The 23,589-nt window shown below is 43.7% G+C and overlaps 1 protein-coding gene across 17 annotated transcripts in view; it reads left to right on the top strand.

The window, feature by feature from the left end:
- The window catches only part of DNAH8 (dynein axonemal heavy chain 8), a 556,010-nt gene that overhangs the window by 400,676 nt on the left and 131,745 nt on the right, over positions 1–23,589 (top strand). For 16 of the 17 annotated variants that reach the window (XM_039529004.1, XM_039529011.1, XM_039529005.1 and 13 more), the window contains 3 exons: positions 6,819–6,941; positions 8,528–8,741; positions 16,169–16,278. In XM_039529004.1, the coding sequence (XP_039384938.1) occupies positions 6,819–6,941; positions 8,528–8,741; positions 16,169–16,278 (447 nt within the window). The remainder of the gene's footprint in view (positions 1–6,818; positions 6,942–8,527; positions 8,742–16,168; positions 16,279–23,589) is intronic. The other variant, XM_039529015.1, reaches the window with a different exon arrangement.

Raw genomic sequence — 23,589 nt, 5'->3', positions numbered from 1 at the left:
GAAATCTCTCAGGCCTGCCTCAGACCCAGGCCAGCAGTCCTCATGGCGGAGTCCACCACCAAAATCTTCCAAAGACAAGAAACTGACCAAAAAAAGGCCAGCTATGTTGCCTCATAGGGAGCAGATAGCCTCAAAATTATTGCCGACCAGGTTGGTCTCATCAGTTCCGGCTGGTCTGTGGCTCAGCACAGACAATGCTCCTGGCACCTCCGGCACGATCTGTGCTTCTGCGGCTGCTGGCACCCACCGCTCAGGTGCTGAGGCTGATGGCGCTAAGTTGCCTGCCTCCGCCGCGGCACCGTCAGTCACAGCAAAGGACTCAGTGCCAAAAACTGCTCCCATGCCTGTGCCACAGATGACCACAACTGCTCCCACGGCACCAACTCAAGTTACTCCATCACCAACCCAGCACACAGTGCTGCCCATGCATTTTGTGCGTCACCCATCGGAACTGACCCAGCACGCGGTGCCCTCCCTGGGACAATGGCCCTATTTGAGTCTCTGGGGTTCTTACAGAAGACATTACAGTAGTTGTCCCAGCACATGCAGGGAGGACGCGCGATCTCCTCCTCCACCTACATACACCGCTACGGCTGTACAGGAGGAACTTATGTTTTTATGAAGAGACGATGTCGCACCCGACACTTTTCTACCCAATTACAATTCATCTTCATCACCAGACGAGGCTATCACCAACAATGGAGAGATGATTTTACACATTTCCAAGATTCATTTAAAAGAGTCACTAACGAGCTAAAAATCACTCTCGAGAAGGTTTCAGAGACTCAACACGAGCTAACTGACATTTTACAAACCTCTGCTTCTTCCAAGATTGCATTGCCAATCAATGGGGATAGCCTGGAAACCACCAAGACCATACAGCAGACCCCAGCCATGATACCCACAATGTGCAAGAGAGCTGACTGTAAATACTACATCCCTTCTAAGGGATCTGAATTCCTTTTTACACACCCAGCACCCAACTCGCTGGTAGTTGAAGCGGCCAATCAACGAAACAAACAGCAACATTTCTGGTCCACTGCATCAGATAAGGACAGTAAGAGGATGGACTTATTTGGCCACAAAGTTTACTCGTCCTCCACGTTACAAGTTAGAGTGGCAGATTATGCGACTCTCTTAGCCAAGTATGATCACAGGAACTATGGAAAATTCCTGGAATTTCTTAATGACATTCCTGAAGAAAACCAACATCAATTCAAAGCTGTGGTCTCTGAGGGGCAGACGATATCTCGCATGGCTCTCCAGGCCACACTTGATGCTGCTGATATGGCCACAAGGTCCACCGCTACAGCCATGGTCATGCGTCGAGCCTCATGGTTGAGCTCCTCCTCGTTCCCACAGGAGATACAGAACACCATAGAAAATCTCCCTTTCAATGGCGAGAAGCTGTTTGCAGCCAAAACTAATGAACTGCTGCACACCATGAAAGACTCACATGCTACACTGAGGTCTCTGGGCATCCACACACCTGCCACAAGAAGGAGACAGTACAGATATCAGGCTTACCAATATCCCACACTATCCAGCATACACACAAAAACATCAAAGGCTGTACGACCATCAGCAGCACCAATGCCAGAGAAATAGACCTCAATGGTGCCAGCCCCCAAACACCAGCAGCATCTCAACCTCCTCCTAATAAGCAGCTTTGAAGCCTTGATTGAGGGTATAGAAGACCTCCCACCCACTACAGCTCTCATATCAACCATCCACCCCTTTGGGCACTTTCTGCTCCCATTCTATGCCAACTGGGTAGCTATCACAACAGACAGATGGGCCTTAGAGGTCATCCGCTCAGGCTATACCATCCCATTCCTGTCTGTACCCCCTACCCACCCCCATCCCTCTTCAGGGACCCCTCCCATGACCACTTGCTCTGACAAGAGGTTCAACATCTTCTGCAATTAGGTGCTGTGGAGACGGTGCCAGCTCAGCACAGAGGGAAGAGGTTTTACTCTCACTATTTTTGATACAAAAGAAAAGTGGAGCTGGTGACTCAGTCTCGGCCTCAGACGATTAAACAAGTTCATCAAGAAGCAAAAATTCAAGATGGTTACCCTAACAGCAATAATTCCAGTGCTGGAGCAGGAAGATTGGTTTTCAGCCCTCGACATGCAAGACACTTATTTTCACATCACTATATACCCTGCCCCTGGATGCTTTCTCAGATTTTCCCTGGGCTCAGACAATTACGAGTACAAGGTTTTACCCTTTGGCCTCTCAAAGCACCCCATGTCTTCTCAAAGATTCTTGTGGTGGTAACGGCACATCTCAGAAAAAAGGGATAATAATCTTTCACCTGGATGATTGCCTGCTGAAGTCGCACACCCGCGAAGAAGCCATCCGATTCACGCAGATGACTATTGACTCTTTTCAGAGTCTTGACCTGCAAATAAATATAAACAAATCTACACTACATCCAACCCAACAATTGGAATTCATAGGCGCACACCTAGACTCGACAACGGGGTTCGCATCTCTACCATCAGACAGATTCTACACCATAAAGAATCTTGTTGCCCAGTTGAGGATCAGCCCATAGGTGTCAGCCCCCAACTGCCTGCAACTTCTAGGCCACATGGCTGCATGTACTTTCGTTGTCAAGAATGCACACCTGTACATGTGATGCCTACAAGGTTGGTTGGCCACAGTCTACAAACCAAATGTGCACAGACTAAACAGACTACTAACTATGCCTCCAAAGGTCAAGGACTCACTAATATGGTGGATTCTACCACACATATGATCTGGGGTCCTGTTCTCGCAGGATCCTCCCTTGCTTATAATCATGACAGATACCTCCCTCAATGGATGGGGGGCACACTTGGGACATAACACGACTCAGGGCCTATGGTCCCCTACAGAAACCACGCTATATATAAATCTTCTAGAACTCTGAGCTTTCCGAAATGCCTGTCTCTACTTTCTCCCATTCATCAAGAAACAAAGGATCAGGGTGATGACCAACAACACTGCATATATGTTTTACATAAACAGACAAGGGGGAGTTCAATCCCATTCACTATGCACGGAGGCTAGGAAACTTTGGATCTGGTGCCTCCAACATAATATGCCTCCATCCATATCTCAGCCTCAAACCTGCCTGCGTCACAGAACACCATAGCAGACGAGCTCAGTCGATCTTTTCCCCTAGACCATGAATGGAAGATAAACAGTACCGTCTTACATGGCATCTTCCACAATTGGGGTTATCCTTAACTGGATCTATTCACAACTGCGACCAACACGAAATGCCCCAGATTCTGCTCCAGAGCGGGTCTGGGAAAGCACTCCATGTGGGACGCATTCATGATCACATGTTGTATGCATTCCCACCAATACCACAGGGTGATACAGAAAATACGGACAGACAGGGCCAGAGTCATCCTAATAGCTCCTACATGGCCCAGACAGGTGTGGTTCCCATTTCTAACACGGATGTCTGCTTGTGCCCTGATCTCGCTCCCTCCTCTTCCGGTCCCATTATCTCAACTCAGGGGCCAGTTACACCACCCCAACATAGCGATGCTCGACCTCAAGGCATGGCTCCTCAATGGCTCTCTAATGAAGAACTAGATTGTTCCAAACATGTCCAAACAGTGCTATTACATAGTAGGACAAAATCTACACTTACTATCTATCTTCATAAATGGACTAAGTTCACCACGTGGTGTTCCGCCAGGCACACCTCTCCTGCTTCCGCTCTCTCTTACTTATACTGGACTACCTTCTAGAACTTAAATTATCTGAGTTTTCCTTTACCTCACTAAAAGTACATCTAGCAGCAATCACGGTGTTTCACCAAAAGATCGATGACTGTAGCAGGGTGGACCCGGCTCCTGCCCGGAGGGGCTTGAAATGCTGCCTGCCAGGGCTTGAGAGGCGTGGCTCTGCAAAGTGGCCACAGCTGGGTCCACGCCCCAAACTGAAGCCCTGGGGCTTATAAGAGGGCAGGGAAGCCAGAGCCCAGACAGTCTCTCTCTGGCTTCAGAGAGGGATGGGCTTGGCTGCTTATGAGCAGAGGTAAAGTACCTGGGTGAAGCAGGGCTGGGAACAGGCTGAGGAGCTAGGGAAGCTCCAGCCTGGAAAGCCCCAGGCTGCGGCCTAGCAAAGGGCCAAAGGTACTGGGAGTTGCAGAGGGCAGCCCAGGGGTAGGACAAAGCAGCAGGTCCAAACCCCTTTTGCCTGTGATGAGTGGGCTGATACTGCAGTCTGCCCCAGGGTGTCTGTCAGTGGCCACTACTGAGGCAAAGTGGGAATAGTAGTGTGGGGGTTCCCCTGGGAGGGGGAGACCCAATTATAGTGAAAGGGGCACCGGGTCCTGGGAGGGACACGGGGCCGATAGGAAAAAGGGGGGATCACCGGCCTGCAGAGGGCGCTCCGGGCTGAAAGAGAGCGAATTCCCCAGAAAAACCAGCAGGAGGCGCCGCGGTGGTGAGTAGCCCGTTTACAATGACACAATGATCTTAGGGTGGGTAATCGCAAAGAGATTCCTCAAGGGCATCCAAACCCTGTATCTGGACACTAGACCACCCACGCAACCAGGGGACTTACACTTGGTCCTCATAGCCCTGATGCGCAAACCTTTTGAACAACTAGCAACCTGCTCCCTACTGCACCTATCCATGAAAGCTACATTTTTAATGGCAATTACATCTGCCAGATGCATGGGAGAACTTAGAGCACTCATGGCTGAACCTCCGTACACTATCTTTTTTAAAGATAAAGTCACGCTTTGAACTCATCCTAAATTTCTCCCTAAGAGAGAGGTCCTTCCACCTCAACAAACTTATTAATCTACCAACCTTCTTTCCTAAGCTGCATGTGAATCCTTTTGAAGCGGCAATGCACTCCCTTGGTGTTTGCAGGGCATTATCTTTTTATTTGGATAGAAGTAAGCCATTTAGAACTTCCTCTAAACTTTTTATCTCAATAGCAGAACACTCTAAGGGCAAATCGATATCCACCCAAAGAATATCTAACTGGATATCAGACTGCATCCACTTATGCTACTAACTAAAGCAAATACAACCTCCAACTTCAGTGAAGACACACTCTACTAGATCTGTGTCATCCTCTATAGCATTTCTACATAACATCCCCCTTGCCAGCATAAGAACATAAGAACGGCCATACTGGGTCAGACCAAAGGTCCATCTAGCGCAGTATCCTGTCTTCCGACAGTGGCCAACGTCGGGTACCCCAGAGGGAATGAACAAAACAGGTAATCATCAAGTGACCCATCCCCTGTCACCCATTCCCAGCTTCTGGCAAACAGAGGCTAGGACACCATCCCTGCCCATCCTGGCTAATAGCCATTGGTGGACCTATCCTCCATGAATTTATCTAGTTCTCTTTTAAACCCTGTTATAGTCTTGGCCTTCACAACATCCTCTGGCAAGGAGTTCCACAGATTGACTGTGTGTTGTGTGAAAAAATATTACTTTTTTTGTTTTAAACCTGCTGCCTATTAATTTCATTTGGTGACCCCTAGTTCTTGTGTTATGAGGAGTAAATAACACTTCTTTATTTACTTTCTCCACACCAGTCATGATTTTATAGACTATATCCCCCTTTAGTTGTCTTTTTTCCAAGCTGAAAAGTCCCAGTCTTATTAATCTCTCCTCATATGGCAGACACTCCATATCCCTAATCATTTTTGTTGCCCTTTTCTACAAGACTGCCACATGGGCTTCGGAGCACACCTTTGTCAAACATTACACTCTCACACAGGGACCCCTGATGGACACTCAAGTGGGCCAAGCTTTGCTGTCAGTGGCTTTCTTACCAGATCCGAAGTCCCTACCATCCTAAGAGATACTGCTTTTAAGTCACCTGGAGTGGAGTACCCACAAAGAAGAAGAGGTGGTTACTCACCTTGTGCAATAACTGACGTTCTTCGAGATGAGAGTCCATGTGGGTGCTCCACTACTCACCCTCCTCCCCTCTACTTCGGAGTTTGGTGCAGGCTCTGTTGTAGAGAAGGAACTGAGGAGTCCATGCCGCATGCACACTACTGAGGCACTGGCAGCGCGTGAGGCAGGCACTGCGTGTGCGTGACCCATACGGGCACTGCTGTAAAACTCTCCGAACGAAGGTGCAGGGACGCACCCTTGACCTGGAGTGGAGCAACCAGAGGGACACTCATCTCAAAAAACATCAGTTACTGCACAAGGTGAGTAACCTCCTCTTCTGCTTACTATTCTACTGTAATTAATAATTTAAATTCTAGTTTATTCTTTCTCATCTTGCTTTAGTAATTCATTACTCTTTATTGCCCATTAGTGAATTTTGAGGGGAGAAGCTGTGCACCAGAACTGAAAATGTCTTAGTTGATCAGTCTCCTCAGTCTACCCACCCTAGTAGTTTAAATGACCAAAATATAATTCAAAACAAATTGATTTTTTTCTTTAAATGAAGACTTCAACACACCTTAAGGTTCATTAATATAATTTGAGGTTATCATCTTAATGCTAATAATCGGTTGTTAGGAGTCTTTTTACTACTTTGAAAAAAATTCTCCTGGTGGCATGAGGTGAGGAGTTTTAGTCCCAAATCCTCCAGGAATAATTCCAGACTACCTTTGCGTTCCATGGGAGAGAGAGACAGCCTATTTGCGAAGAATGAGATGAGAAACTGCTGACAAAAAGAAAATGATCAGATAAGAAATTTTCCATTATCTCAAGGCAACAAGCAGCAAATTTAAAAAAAAAACCCTTTCCAAATATAAATATAAAATGTTTTTAAAATATGCTGGTATTGTAGATACTAAATTAAAACTTTTACTTTTTCTTCAGAGGACAATAGAGAGTTATGTGGACAAACGCATGGGTAGTACTTATGGACCACCAGGCGGGAGAAGAATGACCGTATTTATTGATGATATTAATATGCCAATAATTAATGAATGGGGAGATCAGGTATAGAAGAAAACTTCATATAAGAATATAAGACTAAAATATATTCTGTAGTATTTAACAAGAATATTTGAATCTCAGATTTTATCAGTCAGATTTTTTCTCATATACAGTAAATATTTTACTCCTTTTTACAATGCAGTGTTTTTATTAAACTGTAAATCATAGAAAATCCATATGATTATGGTGTAATTATTAAACAAACATCAGAGAGTAGAATAGATATTCTGAAGATATATCTTGTACTTAGGAGTCATATTTCATATATTATCCTTAACTTTGTCATTTTTTTAAAAGCTCCAATGAAAGCAGTATAATCCCTAAAACAGCATGTTATTCAAATGTTCAGCCTGACATTAAATTGACAGGACCAGTCAGTTGTAGTAAACCATAAATTTCTGCAAAAGAGTTCTGTATTATTTGTGGAAAAGCCATATGGTGTCTTGTACGCAGACAAACTAGTTCTTAGTATTGCTCCTAGAGTTATTTAAAATAAGAATATTCCACTCCACATTTCCCAAGATATTGTACTCTTCTCATTCTGCTTTCCTTATCCAAAGCCAGTTCATATCACAGAAAACAGATGGCAAGATATAGATGTACAAAGAGCACAATGAATCTGTTTTCCTTAAACATAGCACATAAGAAAGACCCACAGCCTAGTATGTCTCTTGCCACCCAAAAAAAGCAAAGGAAAGAAGTCATGGAAGTTTCCATAACCAGATACATAACATATTGCCTTGTGGAAACATATAGGTGTTAGGAAACTCAGCTCCTGAGGAGATTTAGGACACACTCACTTCCCAAGGTCACCAGTCACCTATTGGATGGATACGTTTCCTTATCAATGATTAATGGAGAAATTATGCCGGGGAATACTAAATATACTCACCTACTAATTTCCTTCTATTAATCTTTTCACCAGAACATCCCAACAAATGGGAAGACCAACTGATATAAATATTAGCATGAAGATATTTCATGGGCGGTATATATGCCAATTTTTGTTTGTATTATGGTAGAGCCTAGGTCTCCAGACAAGACTGGATCCACTTGTTAAACACAATACATTCATATATTTAGAAGCTGTCTTTTCCCAAAGAGTTTATAATCTAAATAGACAAGCTAGAGAAAGGTTGGCAGAAGGCAAGTAGCAGTATTTTCCCCATTTTTCAAAATGGGAAATTGAGCCATAGAGAGATTAAGTGATTTGTCCATAGCCACACAGAAGTCTGCAGCACAGTTAGGAACTGAACCCAGCTCCTCTGAGTACTAGTTCAGTGCCTTAACAACAAGACAATACTTCTTTATTTGGTCAAAGTGAGTGAGACAGTGTTTTTATTACCATTTAGTTATATTTTAAAGCTCTTAAAAAAAATTTCTGGTGGTTTGCCATGTAGGTAAGGTAGTGCCTTATAAGTGATCTTGAAAGTCTTGGAGGTGTTGTGGTCTGTGTCTAGACTAAGATAAAAACAAATTGGTCTGAGGATTAGAGGAGAGATTGCAAGAAGAAAGAAAATTAGAAGATGAGCATATTTCCATTTTCTTCCTTTGAAATGGTAATTAATATTTGTTTTATAATCTTATAGGTAACAAATGAAATAGTTCGTCAGATGATGGAAATGGAAGGAATGTACAGTTTGGATAAACCTGGAGACTTCACTACAATTGTTGATGTACAGTTAGTAGCAGCTATGATACACCCTGGAGGAGGCCGTAATGACATCCCACAGCGTTTAAAAAGGCAGTTTACTGTGTTTAATTGCACACTACCATCCAATGCATCCATAGACAAAATTTTTGGTATTCATTTTTTTTGTAATTTTGATTTATTTTACTGTAGGCTAATACATGTACAATTTATAAACTTGAGTCCTGATTGTCCTCTTACACAATTTTAGATCAGGAGAAACTCCAATGAAATAATTGGAGTTGTACTAGTGTAAAATTGTGCAAGTAAGAGGAGAATTGGGCCTTGCATTAGAATGAGACAGTCAGATTCAGTTGATTTGTGACTTAAAGGTGAATTAAATACTTCTAATTTTAAATATACAATAAATCTTTTTTAAAGTTTTCAGTTACCAAATCATTTAGGGTGAAATTTGTCGTATTGCAAAGGGCCCATTCAAGGTCCAGTTCACCTCTTAGGTCCCTGGTGAAGGCCTGGTGTTGGCCCTCTGAAATTAGGTGAATTCCACCCTAACAATATATATGTGTAGGCTTCTGAATTACGAACAAACATATGTTAAGAAAAATTAGCAGTTAATTAATGCTTTCCTCTCTGACTTCACAATACATGACCAATATAATTTCCTCTAAAATAGTTGATGATTTTGCTAACCTCAAAAGCCATGTAAGGAACTTAGCTCCCTGAACTGGTGCTGTTCACAACAGGAATCTTAGCTCCCAGTGCACTGGATGGAACAGTCTGTGATTCCTCCCTGTGCAAGGAGTATCACAAGGAATTAAGTTCTTGCTGGTGTTTCACACAGCCACCTATGCAGATCTGTGTAGGATTAGAGCTGCAGTTCAGTCTTTGGTGTTTTAAACCAGTGGTTCTCAACCAGGGGCACACATACCCATGAGGATACACAGAGGTCTTCCAGGGGGTACATCAACTCATCTTGATATTTGCCTAGTTTTACAATAGGCTATGTAAAAAACACTACCAAAGAAACTAAAATTTCATACAGACAACTTGTTTATACTTCTTTATATACTATACATTGAAATGTAAGTACAATATTTATATTCCAATCAATTTATTTTATAATTATATGGTAAAAATGATAAAGTAAGCCATTTTTCAGTCATAGTGTGCTGTGACAGTTTTGTATTTTTATGTCTAATTTTTGTAAGCAAGTAGTTTTTAAGTGAGGTGAAACTTCGGGGTACGCAAGACAAATCAGAATCCTGAAAGGGATACAGTAGTCTGGAAAGGTTCAGAGTCACTGTTTTAAACTATTTATTATGGGCCAGATTCTGCCATTTATCCTTATTTTGAGTCATACCTTACTTTGCAATAAGTCTCATTGAAAAAAATAAATAATTAAAAAATACAGAACCCTGAACTCAGGACTTTGCAGGTAAACAGCCTTTTAAGTTAATCTAAATAATAAAATTTGAACCCAGGATTTTAATTGTTAAAGTTTTTAATTCACTAACTCATAATTCAGTTTACATCTGAGCATATCATTTTTAAGTTGAGCAATGCCTTTATGTCTTTTAGCAAAATATCTGTTGTTCTTCCACTCTTTTCCTTTCCAATTTATCGCCCAGTCAAATGTGTTCAGGTGAGTTAGAGGGTCTGTACCTATTATTCTCACGAGTGTTCCTTTTCATAGCTGTCTGGGTTTTGGCAGGTATGATCTGGTTGTTTCATTTGTGGAGTTTGTTTTGGTAGGATACAGAATAAATTTCAGATCTCAGAATAGAATTTAGAATTACAAAAATGAAAATTGCATGTTAACAAGAAGGACTCTATATTACACTTTTCAAAGTCTGTTTATTGAAAATAGACTTGCAAACAGTCATGATTTTCAACTACCCTTTTGCCCCCATAAATCTCTAATAATTCACATGAATAGTATAAAAAAAATAGTGGACCCAACTTGTTCTTAAGATGCAAAGGGGGACATAAGGCCAGTTTAACAGGCTACTTGGGAAATGCTCCAGCCTAGGGGGAGTCTCTGAGTACAGGGGCAGGGATAGCTCAGTGGTTTGAGCATTGGGCTGCTAATCTTAGGGTTATGAGCTCAATTCTTGAGGGGGTCACTTAAGGGTCTGGAGCAAAGAAAAAAAAACACAAAAAACTGTCAGGGACAATACTTGGTCTTGCCACTGAAGGCAAGAGATTGTACTCCATGACCTTTTAAGGTCCCTTGCAGTTCTATGAGATAGGTATATCTCTCTCTATGCATATATTAACACTGTGCTACCCCCCAACCCCCAGTGTAGGAGTATGGCTGGGGGAAGAGGGCTTGCAGCTGGAGTGTTTTTATACTTCAGCTGTTTTTGGCAGCCTGAACAGCCCATTGAGGTCATAGATAAATGGGCATAGGCAGGGGCGGCTCTAGCTTTTTTGCCGCCCCAAGCACGGCAGTCAGGCTGGCTTCGGCAGCATGCCTGTGGGAGGTCTGCTGCTCCCGCGGCTGTGGCGTACCCGCCGCTAAATTGCTGCCAAATCTGCGGGACCGATGGACCTCCCGCAGACATGCCGCCGAAGGCTGTTTGACTGCCGCCCTTGCAGTGACTGGCAGGGCGCCCCCTGTGGCTTGCCACCCCAGGCACGTGCTTGCTGCGCTGGTGCTTGGAGCCACCACTGGGCATAGGTTAGAACAATCCTGAAGTTGCTCTAATTAAGTTAGGGCTGAATGGGCCCCAGAGCTAGGGTGCTGCAAATGTAGCATAAAGCCAGCTTTGCACACTACACTCCTACTTTGTGGATCATGAGCCAAACTTAGTTCAGTTGGATCCAAGAATCAGGACCAGTGATGTTAGCAAGGCTATTGCTAGACACTCTATGGGAGTATTACAGTCATCCTATTTCTGCGCTCAACACAGCAAAACATATACTACAAAGACTGCCTACTAGGGCAATGAGAGTAGCCAGGACAAAAGAGACACCCGAGTTCCATTTCTTTCTTCCTCTGCTCCTCCTTGCTCTGGAAAATTTTACCTTTCAGGGAAGTTACTCCTGCATGTTCAGCTCCCACAGCTCTGCTACCTTCTGCTATGCTTTTATCTGGTGGGCTCCTATATTAACTTATTTTTAACATTAATTCTGTCTCCTTGGCATCACTTATCTTCCTCTTTCTTTATGACAACCTTTATGTTCATTACCACTTGAAAGAAACTTAAGGTTTTCCTGTTGCAGATATGAATTAAAAATAAGGTAAATAATACATACATACTTATGGGCATAATTGTAAGCTTGTGATTAGTCCCATTTAGGTCAACAGGACTACTCATGTGCCTAACGTTAGGCATGTATAGAAATATTTGCAAGACTAATGGCTGTGTTTGTACCTATTTTTTCTTCTTCAAGTGATTATCCACATGAAGGTCACTTCTTGTGTGCATGCACCCCATGCTTCTAACATCAGATTCTTTTAGACAGCAGTGTCCGTCGGGGCAGCACTTGTATCCTGAATGCCCTTGCATCCCTCACACCTGAGCAGATAAAGTGTGGAATGGACCCAACTTTCCCTCAGTTCCTTCTTACCACACATGGCTGTGAGATGGAACTCCTACAATTCCACTTCTCTGCACTCTGTGAGACTTTACTGATTTTGTGTATATTTATTGATCGATAGATATAAGTAAATAGTGATATTAGTGTAATTGTTTTCTTTTCTATATCTGTTTGAATCATAGAATATCAGGGTTAGAAGGGATCTCAGGAGGTCATCTAGTCCAACCCCCTGACAGATTTTTGCCCCAGATCTCTAAATGGCCCCCTCAAAGATTGAGCTCATAACCCTGGGTTTAGCAAGCCAATGCTCAAACTACTGCACTCTCTGAATGATTTGAGAGCCACTCTCAGTTCCCTAGAGTTTATATGCCAGCCCGTAAAAAGCAGCCAGGTCACAAAGCTACTCTAGATAAAGACCTATTATTACATGCCCCTAAGATCATCAAAGCCATTGGGGAAGAAACAGAAGGTCCTCTGTCTCTTCCTCTGCAGCTGCACATCCCACATCCACCTCACAGCAGCAAGTTTGATGCCAACTGCAAGAGCCATGTGGAGACTTTTGAGTATTTATACCCTTCCCTCCACCCTCTATTTTTTTGACACCAGCTTTTGAATTTTTAGAAAGCCTGGAATTGAATTACCTCAGACAGTTGTGTTTTAGAGGTGATCAATGTGGGGTATTCTATTCAATTTCAGTCACTTCCTATCTCCTTCCCCCCTTTCCTATCCTCTTTGGGGGCCCTCTCATGAGATATTATTAAAGAAAGAAACAACATTTCCCTTCTAAATCTCATCACATTGGAAGACATGCCTCTGGAGTTCAGAGGGAAAGGATTTTACTCACATTACTTTCTAATCCTGAAGAAGGGAAGCTGACATCCAATCCTAGATTTGAGATTTCTCAACAAGTTCATCCACCATTTCAAATTCAAGAGGGTAACTCTAAGCTCAATATCCTTAGATTTCTTAGACTGGTTTGTGGTTCTCAGTTTCTAAGAAACATACTTTCACCTATCCATTCACTAAGCATACAAAAATACCTGAGATTCTAAGTGGGAGCTTCCCACCACCAGTATTGAGTTCTGCTCTTTTGTCTTTCAGCTGCACATAACAGAGTATTCACCAAGTGCATGGCAGTCATGGTGGCCTATCTAAGGACCCAAGGGAGTCAGATATACCCATACCTCCATGATTGCCTCGTTCAAGAAAGTAAATGTTCCATTCACAAAATCCTACATCTTTTCACCACAGTGGGTCTCAGGAAAAACAATAAAAGGTCATCATTGCTGTTGACCCAGAAAAGAGAGTTCATTGAGGTAGTGCTGGTGGATAAACTCAACTGATGTGGAATCTGCCATAGGGAAGACTCAAGACCATACCAGATCTCATCAGCCAGCTGTAGGCTTACTCACAAATGTCTGTAAGAGTATGCCTTATAGACCTGGTTTATATGGCCTCTTACACATACATTACACAGCATGCTAGACATCACCTACATTCCATACAAGGGTGGTTGAAATCTGTGCATCTACCCAATAGACATCACATGCACATTGAGGGTTCAGGTTCCCCAAAAAGTCTTGGATCATTCAACTGGCTGAAGGACCCTCTCCAGGTATACAAGGAGTACTGTTTTCTCCTCCGTACCTATCAAGAAATTGGTGACAGCTGCCTCCACACTTGTGGTGAAGTTCATCTAGACTACTTACAGACACAAGCGTTTTGGACTCCTGAAGATACTCACCTTCACATAAACTTCCTAGAACTTAGAGCTATTTGTCTAGTGTGCACAACATTTCTTCCCATGGTGCATAGATTAACTGTCCAGGTAATGACAGACAACACAACAACAATGTTTTAAGTCAACAGACATGAAAGAGCACATTCATTCCCCACCCACCCCCAACAAACAAACATACACACTTTGCCAAGAAATTGTTCGTTTCTGGAACTAGTGCATTCGTCACTGAATCACACAAATAGCTCTGCAACTACCAGGCTTGCAGAATGTCATAATGGACCAGCTCAGCAGACAATTTGCAAATGACTGCCAATGGACTGTCAAAGACTCCATCCTACTGAGCAGCTTTGCAGGTGGGGATATCTGACAGTTGACCTGTTTGTTTCAGATTGGAACAAGAAATGCCAAACTTGCTGTTCAAAGGAAGGCCTAAGTCCAGGCTTCCTGTTGGATGCTTTGCTTGTCTCATGGTCTCGTTTATTCACCAATTTTTTAGCCACCAATCCTCTTAATACATAGGGAACTTAGCAGGATTCAGCAGTAGTGATTGTAGTGGCCCCAGCTTGGCCCAGACAGCTAATTAACCTGTCAACTCACCCTCTGATAACATTACCTGTCTTACTTGATATAATATGATTTCCCAGAACAAAGGTCAGATCCTTCACCCAAACCCAGCATCACTGCATCTGACAACATAGATATGGGCTGGTCAATTACTGTCAAAAGAAGCTGCTTCTGCTGATGTCCATGATACTGATACATAGCAGAAAGGACTCAACTAGACAACCTATTCAGCCAAATGGAAGAGATTCTCTCTTTGGGCTCTATAATGCCACTTATCTCCCTTAGAAGCCCCATACCTACTATTTTGGGCTGTCTGCTATCACTAAAGCATTTAGGGCTATCCATCAGGCTCCATAAGTGTACATTTAGCAAGAGTACCCACTCACTGTCCTCCACCATATTTTACCACCCTATAATTGCTAGATTTCTCAAGGGCCTTATTCACGCATTTTCTGCAGTCCAGGGGCCCTCTCCTTCAGGGGACCTAAATGCAGTTTTAGCAGAACAACTTGCTGTCTATACCATCTATCCATAAAAATGTTCTTTTGTAGCTATAACATCAGCTCAAAGGGTAGGGAAGATTCAGGTCCTCGTGGTCACTTGACATGGTGCTCTTTGAAGACAAATATCAAAGGGGTAGCCATGTTAGTCTGGATCTGTAAAAAGCAACAAAGAGTCCTGTGGCACCTTATAGACTAACAGACATATCAGAGCATAAGCTTTCGTGGGTGAATACCCACTTCGTCAAAGACAAAGTGACCCTGAAGCTTAACCCTAAATTTTACCAAAGATTGTTTTAGATTTTCATCTGATTCAGATGATTCACTGTCCAGTTTTCCTTCCCGGCCTCACTTAAACAAGGGGATGCCAAATTTCACGCCCTTAATGGGGTTAGGGCTCTTTCATGCGATCTTGACAGAACAGGACCTTCAGGAGCTCTCCCATGCTGTTTGTAGAATTTGCTGATAGGGTGGAAGGTCAGACAAGATCCACCCAAAGACTACCTAAATTATATCTAATTGAATTAGATCATGCTATGAGTTAGCTAAATTAGGTTAGAGCCCACTCCACCCAGGCTCAGGCAACTTCTTTGGCAAGCATATCAATTTCAGAAATTTTCAGGGCAGCTACATGAGGATCAGTGCATGCTTTTATCCAGCACTATTCCTTAGTTGAGACCTCAAGATTTGACGCCCTCTTAGGCAGACCTGTCTTGCAACTATTATTAAAATAGGACTCCAAGCACCCTCCTCCTGATTATGAGGTCCTTGCTTGCTAGTCATTAGAAGTGGAATCCATGTTGACAATCACTCAAAGAAGAAAAAATGGTTACTTACTTTACAGTAACTGCAGTTCTTTGAAATGCATTGATCCCATTGATTCTCTGACACACCTTCCTTCTCTGCTACTTCAGAGTCCTATATCACTTGAATTCTGTCATGATAAAGGAACTGAAAGATGGTTAGGCCCATTCCACTCTTTATGTCCTTCTGGGGTGTAATTGCAAGGGCATCTAGGGCACAGGTACAGCCCCAATGGACACTGCTGGCCAAAAAAATCCAATCTCACGTGCATGGGGGACCTGTGCACCAAACCACAAGTGTAATCTATGTAGACAATGTATCTCAATGAACCATGGCTACTGTAAGGTAAATAACATTTCTTTCTTAGGAAAGAATGAATTACATCTTGCAATCATTCTGAACTTGTATATTGCATCTTATTTTTCAGGAATAATTGGTTGTGGATACTTTCATCCATGCAGAAAATTCAATCCTGAAATATGTGACATGATAAAGAAATTAGTTCCAGCTGGCAGAATATTGTGGCAATGGACTAAGGTACAGAATACAGGAAATAATGGAGCTGTATTCACTATTTATTAACAGGGTGCCTATTACCATAAGTTAGGTGCTTATTTCAAAATTTTAAAAACATATCTTTCATAAAACTACCCACAGTGGCTCCCACTGTGATCAGGGGTCAATAGGGAGCGGGGGAAATATGGGTGATTCTCTTCCAAACTATGCTCAAAAATAAGATAGAAGGAACAATAATCCACACCGTGTAGAGTCAACCTAGGAGTTTATTACGCACAACGCTGGCCGAGTGTCACTTTGCTTATTAGGCTCAGAGACACCGCAAAACAATTAGTTACAATAGATTATATATGGTGCTCATTGGGCGGAGATCAGGGGCAGCTCTAGACATTTCGCCGCCCCAAGCACGGCGTCATGCCGCGGGGGGCACTCTGCCGGTCGCCGGTCCCGCAGCTCTGGTGGACCTCCCGCAGGCGTGCTTGCAGAGGGTCCGCTGGTAACGCGGCTTCGGTGGAGCCGCGGGACCAGCGGACCCTCCGCAGGCATGCCGCCGAAGGCACCCTGCGTGCTGCCCTCCCGGCGACCAGCAGAGCTCCACCCGCGGCATGCCGCCCCAAGCACGTGCTTGGCCTGCTGGGGCCTGGAGCCGCCCCTGGCGGAGATAAGGGACGGGGTGGGTTTTCCCAAACCCCTGGATAGGTTCTAACAGCAAGACAAGATAAGCACAATAAACCAATGGTGTAAAAGATTACATAATGGTTCCACCCATGGCCCAAATTAACATATTGCTGACACACAGGTAATTACCCCCAAACTGTGTCTATTAAAGTGTATAGGTTAAATCCTAATTTTGGGGTCCAGGGGAATCAGGTAGCAGCTCTCTCGGTTGACCAACAGGTACATTCCTAGAGATTTAAAGCAAAAAAAGCAGTAATTAGTACTTAACAATTTCACAAGTTTACCCTTGCATTTCTGTGGGCTAGGACTGGCATACATCTGTGAGGGGAGGGTGTCATAACTCATGTCAATCATATTAGGCTTCTCCCCGAACTTTGTCTAGGATCTGAGAGGTATTGTACCACTATCTCCTCCCTGCATTAGGGAGTAACCGTGAGGCCTTTCTCGGTGCTTCATGTGTCTATAACTCATGATAAGGATGCCTAGTTACATTCGGAGTTATGCTGACTCCGCTCACTGACTTGAAATACACAAGGTTATCTGTTTACCCCAGCTTCCTCTGAGCTGTGTATTGTTCTCTATTAGCCAGCCCTTATAGCCCAAGCCAAGCTCTGGATTCTGGACCTATATTGAAAACTTCTTAGTAGAAACTGTATTTAAGATCTTACATCCATAGCTAATGGATTCTGACCCTTCAAAGATCAACCAATGTGAGATGACACCCAGAGTAGATTACACAGATGTTCCAAATGTGATCAAGAATGCTCGCTGGGCCCCTTGGGCTTGGCTTTCCCTCAATGGGGTCTGCTTGCTCTGCTGGGTTCTTCGTATTGGGCTTTCCCTTGATGAAACTCCTATGCTCCACTGGGCTTCATGATCATGGCTCCTCTTAGAGGGGTCTCAGATGCTCCACTAGGTTCTGCTAGGCTCTTTGGGTTAGGGCAAAGTGGTGGGGGAAAGTGGTGTTACTCCCCAAGACCACTCATGGTGCCAATGAGCTGTTACTCACAATAGATCATGCAGCTCTTTATAATTTTATCCTTTCTCTTTTTTCTTTTGGGGCTTCTCTACACACAAAGGTTGTACCATTTTCATTATACTGGCATAGTAAAAGCTGTACAACACCCCTAGTGTGGACACAGTTATATCAATATAAAGTATCAGAAGGATAGCCATGTTAGTCTGTATCCACAAAAACAATGAGGAGTCCGGTGGCACCTTAAAGACTAACAGATTTATTTGGGCATAGACTTTCATGAGTAAAAAACCCACTTCTTCAGCTGCATGGAGTGAAAATTACAGATACAGTCATAAATATATATTGGTACATGAAGAGAAGGGAGTTACCTTACATGTGGAGAACCAATGTTGAAGGCCAATTTAGTCAGTGTGGATGTAGTCTCCCAATAATTGATGAGGAGGTGTCATATCAAGAGAGGGAAATTGCTTTTGTAGTGAGCCAGCCACTCCCAGTCCTTATTCAAGCCCAAATTGACGGTGTTAAGTTTGCAAATGAATTGTAGCTCAGCAGTTTCTCTTTGAAGTCTGTTTCTGAAGGTTTTTTTGTTGAAGTATGGCTACTTTTAAATCTGTTATTGAGTGTCCAGGGAGATTCAAGTTTTCTCCTACTGGCTTTTGTATGTTACCATTCCTGATGTCTGATTTGTGTTCCCTTTTATGTAGAGACTATCCAGTTTGGCCAATGCACATGGCAAAGGAGCATTGCTGGCACATGATGGCATATATCACATTAGTAGATGTGCAAGTAAATGAGCCTCTGATTGTGTGCCTTACATGCCATCATGTGCCAGCAATGCAGGAAGTACCCTGAGAGATTAAGGGAGAAGGAAAAAAGAAAAACAAGGAAATGGTTTCAGGGAATGAAAATAACCCATTTGTTAACAGTGGTCAAGCAGTTATCAGATCTTCTGCTTTAAAATGACAAAGGAAGGGACCCCAAGAGCAGTATGGAGTTGTTGGGGGAACAAGTGACCACAGGTAGCCAGGAGGAACAGTGGCACCAGCAGACCCCTCCACAAAATAAAAGGGGCGAGAATGAAAAACCTGCCCCCCCCAGGTTGCTCCCAGTGCAAGGACCTGTGGGCTGAAGTGGAATTAATTTCCATGCACCAAATGTGATTTCTGGGGGTGGAGAATGGACACATCTTACAAGGGGACTCTAGGTGACTATCCTGGGAGCAAAGAAAGATTGAAGCCAAATAATACCTCCAGTAAAGTGAGGAGAGCAAAGGGAATGAAACACCTTTCCATCAGGCAAGGTGGGGAGGTGTGTGATAGAGTGCTGGGAATCAGCAACTGAACCAGCACTCTGGTCACCGTTTAACCAATTAAGCCCCAGATAGGGCCTGATCAGGAGTGGCGCCAGAGTTTCTGGCCCCCTAGGCAGAATTCGGGAGGTGGCATTTAGTGCGCTCCCCAGGGGGCGCACGGGAGCTTCCGGTTCCACTCCCGTCGCGCCGCCGAAGAAGGACCCTCCGCCGAAATGCCGCAGGCGACAGCGGCAGTCATTGAGCTGCTCAATTGCCTGCCACTGTTTTCCGCGGCACGTCGGCAGAAGGTCCTTCTTTGGCGGCGCGACGGGAGTGGAACCAGAAGCTCCCGTGTGCCCCATGGGGAGCGCACAAAATGCCGCCCCCCGAATCCTGGCACCCTAGGCGACCGCCTAGGGTCGCCTAATGGAAGCACTGGCCCTGGGCCTGATTAAGGAGATGAATTTGTGATTATCTGATCAGATTGGTGTTGGGAAGTTAACGAGCTAACTAGTCCATTAACAAGGAAACTGGATAAAAGAGCACAGGAAGGAAGTGCAAAAGGTGGGTGGAAAACAGAAAGAAAGAAAGAAAGAAGTTACCAGTGCCTAAGAAAAAGGCATTATTTCAGTGGAGATAGTTTTAACCCCTCCCTCTGCCCTTTCAGGAGAAGGGGTAGTGAAACCGGATAACATAAATATCACAACTGCCCTAGTATGTAAAGGCGGTAGAGTGAACCACTATAAATAAACTGCATGGAGGTATTGATGAAATGGAAGGTCTCTGAGTAGTCTGAAGCAAAGAGGATAGGAGTGGAAGCACCCCATCACAGGAAGTCACACTTAACCGACCGTAAATCTTTTAAACAAAGTTTTTGTGTATGGGATTTCCTGCAGTTTTAATGCAGCAAGTTTAGGGGCTCATGAAATTGAGAAAGAGATGTCCATCTACTTTCTCTAAGGTGTGTGAGGATATGGAGAGTGTAGGGATGTTTGAGGTAGGAAAAGAGACACAGCAGAATGGGGAGGAAATGGAAGGGAGCTAAGTGTATAGGAGGGCTTAGCAAATCCATATCAGCCCTCCATGTCTCCAGTACAATGATGCATTCTTGGGACAGGGGAAGCTCTTCAGTGTACTGTATTTCAACTGAATCAGGTTCCTTGTTAGGGGGAAAAGGTGAAGTGAACAATCCTCCTCAAAATATACTTCTGCTGAATTAAACATGTAGGGTGTTGAGAGCCAGGAGACCATGAGTTCAAATCTTACCTGGTCTGCTCACTGCTGTTTATATTTCTGTGCACTTCACAGCCTTGATTATTGAGCATACCTATACCTTAAGAGGAGGTCAAATATCAACTACTCCATTTGACACATAAGTTAACTAAGAGGATGCACAAAGTAATTTATAGTAGAACTGGGAATAGATACCAGATTGCTAATATGGCAGACACCACACTGGCTCTCAGAAAGAAACTGTCAACCTCTGTGTTTCTCTATGTAGTCTATAGCTACTGTTCTAACCACTAGACTACACTCCTCTCTGACAGCCAAGAACAGAACTCAGGTTGTTCTTTGAGTGATTGTCCATATGTATTCCACTTCTGGTGCATGTGCTCCATGTGTGCAAGATCAGATCCTTTTGGCCAGAAATGCTTGTGGCCATGCTTGCACCCTGAGTACAACACCCCCTACTCCCATTACTCTGTGCCCAACCATTACTCTGTTTCGTCTTACTGCCCATGGCTGTGAGATAGAACCCTTAGCAATGTCTGTTTCTCTTGCAGACTGCGTAACCCCAAAAATGTTTCTGTAATAGTTCTGTAAATTAGGTCTTAATATAGTTGGAGTAGTGTTAGTTAGTTAGTGTAAATAGTGTAGGTATTGTGATAGACCCAGGCCACTTGGGAACAGCAGAGTAGTAGAATGGAGATATACTGGCCACTGGATAAGCACTTTTCTGTTCCCTGAGTGACCAGAGCAAGGGCTGCTCCAGGCTAATGAGAACACCTGACTCCAATTAAGCTACTAAGAGTCATGTGAGACTGTTAAGCACCTGACTCTAATTAAGGCCCCTCTGATGCTATAAAAGGGCTCAGAGTGAGTGGGGTATTCTTTAACATTTCAGACTCCTTACCTTCACTCCACTTGTCTGTCTTTCTTCAGAGACCTCTCTCACAAGAGACCTACTCCAAAAGGTGGACAGACTTCTACATGTCTGAGCAGTGGAATATGTTCATTTGCAGTTCAATGGGAGGGATTTTTACTCACCCTGTTTTCCCAAAGAAAAAAAAGGAAGATGGTGCCTGATTCTAGAATTGAGGGGGTTCAGTGCCTTCATCAGCAGCTTCGAGTTCAGGGTGATAATCTTAGCCTCTTGGTAAAGGGAATATCTATGTTTGGGTGGAGAGGTTACCTGGACCATCATCAAATATGAGGATCTATGGACACCTGAAGAATGCCTTTGCATAAACGTGTCAGAACTCAGAATGATTTGTTTGGTCTGCATGGCATTTCTTCTCATGATACAAGGACTGACAGTACAAATCATGGCAGACAGTATGACAGTGATGATCCATGTGAACAGACAAGGAGAAACTCAATTGTCCCCTCTCTGCCAGGAATCTGTTTGCCTTTGGAACTGATGCATTTGCCATCAAGTCATTCTGATAGCTCTGTATCTATGAGGACTATTCACAACCAAGATATTAATCAATATATTTTAGAAGTGGGATTGAGATGTCTTTTGTAGGTTAGCAGTTTTATTTAATGAAAACCAGAAAAATATATGAACTTTTTTTTAGGCCTACCTCAGAGAAAATAACTCCCTGGGCCTGAACAGCCTTTGTCAAGGAGTGCTCCTGCTAGCTCTGACTCAACCCTTAGTTTCCAGGCCTTTTCTTCTAAGAAAACCTTGGCTTCAGAGACTAGCAAGACTGCCAATTCCTCCTTGGCAAAGTCTTCTGATGGTGGTAGGAAGAAACACTGTTCCTTTGTGGAACATAAGTACAGGTAGCCTTTTCTGGGCCTTAGTGGGGAAAAAAATAGCTCACTTCACCTCACTCCCTCTAAGGGTAGTTCATGGCCTGGAATGTGTCCCACTGATACCCTGATGAAGACTGATAGCTGACTGACAGTACTATTTCAGGAGAAGTTCCAGGCTTCTGGTACCAGTTCTGTGGTGCTGATGTCAATTCACTCTGTATTGATGACCTTTGGTACCCATGATACTGGTGCTGATGATCTCTTTTCCATTCCTCTCGATTCTGACCTTCTCAGCACTGAAAGTCATTTGTGGTACCAACTGACCTAACGGAACCAACTATATTGTCCTCTGTAGTAAAGGTTCCTCCTAGGGTACTAGCCACAGCCATGGTACCTGGCACTTCTTCACCACTGACAAGATCACTCTGTAGTCCTCCTCCGTCCCTGGAGGAGGAATATTCCTTTTCTTCATCAGTCTCTGAACACAGCAGGGAAGTGTCCCCTGTCCACTCACCAAGCTCTCACTCATATTACCCCTGCTGGTCTGTGAGGGAGTCTAGGGCCTGTTATTTTATGCACAGACTTAGGCTCACGGATCCTGAAACATTCATGGACTAATCTCTATCATTGGGAGTCTACATGCCAGTGCCTAAGAGAAAGCAAGCCAGGCCTCAGAGTTATTCCATAGAGAGTCCCTCTGCATATTAGTACACTCAGCAGAGAACCTCAGAGCCACCAAGCAAGAGACAAAGATTTCAAAGATAGAGGCCTTCTGCCTCTGTGTCTTCTGCTACAAAGCCTGCATCCACTTTGAAACAGCAATTTTGATACTGCGGTTAAGAGCCATTCTGTAGAACATCTAGAAGATCTATATTCTTTTTTGCCCCCTTTTGGAAAATGCCTTTGTTATTTTCAGGGAGCCTGGGACCTCATCACCTTAGATGATTGGGTTGTAGAGATTTTCAGAGTGAGTGGGGTATTCTTTAACATTTCAGACTCCTTACCTTCACTCCACTTGTCTGTCTTTCTTCAGAGACCTCTCTCACAAGAGACCTACTCCAAAAGGTGGACAGACTTCTACATGTCTGAGCAGTGGAATATGTTCATTTGCAGTTCAATGGGAGGGATTTTTACTCACCCTGTTTTCCCAAAGAAAAAAAAGGAAGATGGTGCCTGATTCTAGAATTGAGGGGGTTCAGTGCCTTCATCAGCAGCTTCGAGTTCAGGGTGATAATCTTAGCCTCTTGGTAAAGGGAATATCTATGTTTGGGTGGAGAGGTTACCTGGACCATCATCAAATATGAGGATCTATGGACACCTGAAGAATGCCTTTGCATAAACGTGTCAGAACTCAGAATGATTTGTTTGGTCTGCATGGCATTTCTTCTCATGATACAAGGAC

This window comes from Mauremys reevesii, linkage group 3 (assembly GCF_016161935.1).
Source record: "Mauremys reevesii isolate NIE-2019 linkage group 3, ASM1616193v1, whole genome shotgun sequence".
Lineage (NCBI taxonomy): Eukaryota > Metazoa > Chordata > Testudines > Geoemydidae > Mauremys > Mauremys reevesii.
Note: the sequence above shows the minus strand (reverse complement) of the source record. Positions and strands in the feature narration are given on the sequence as shown.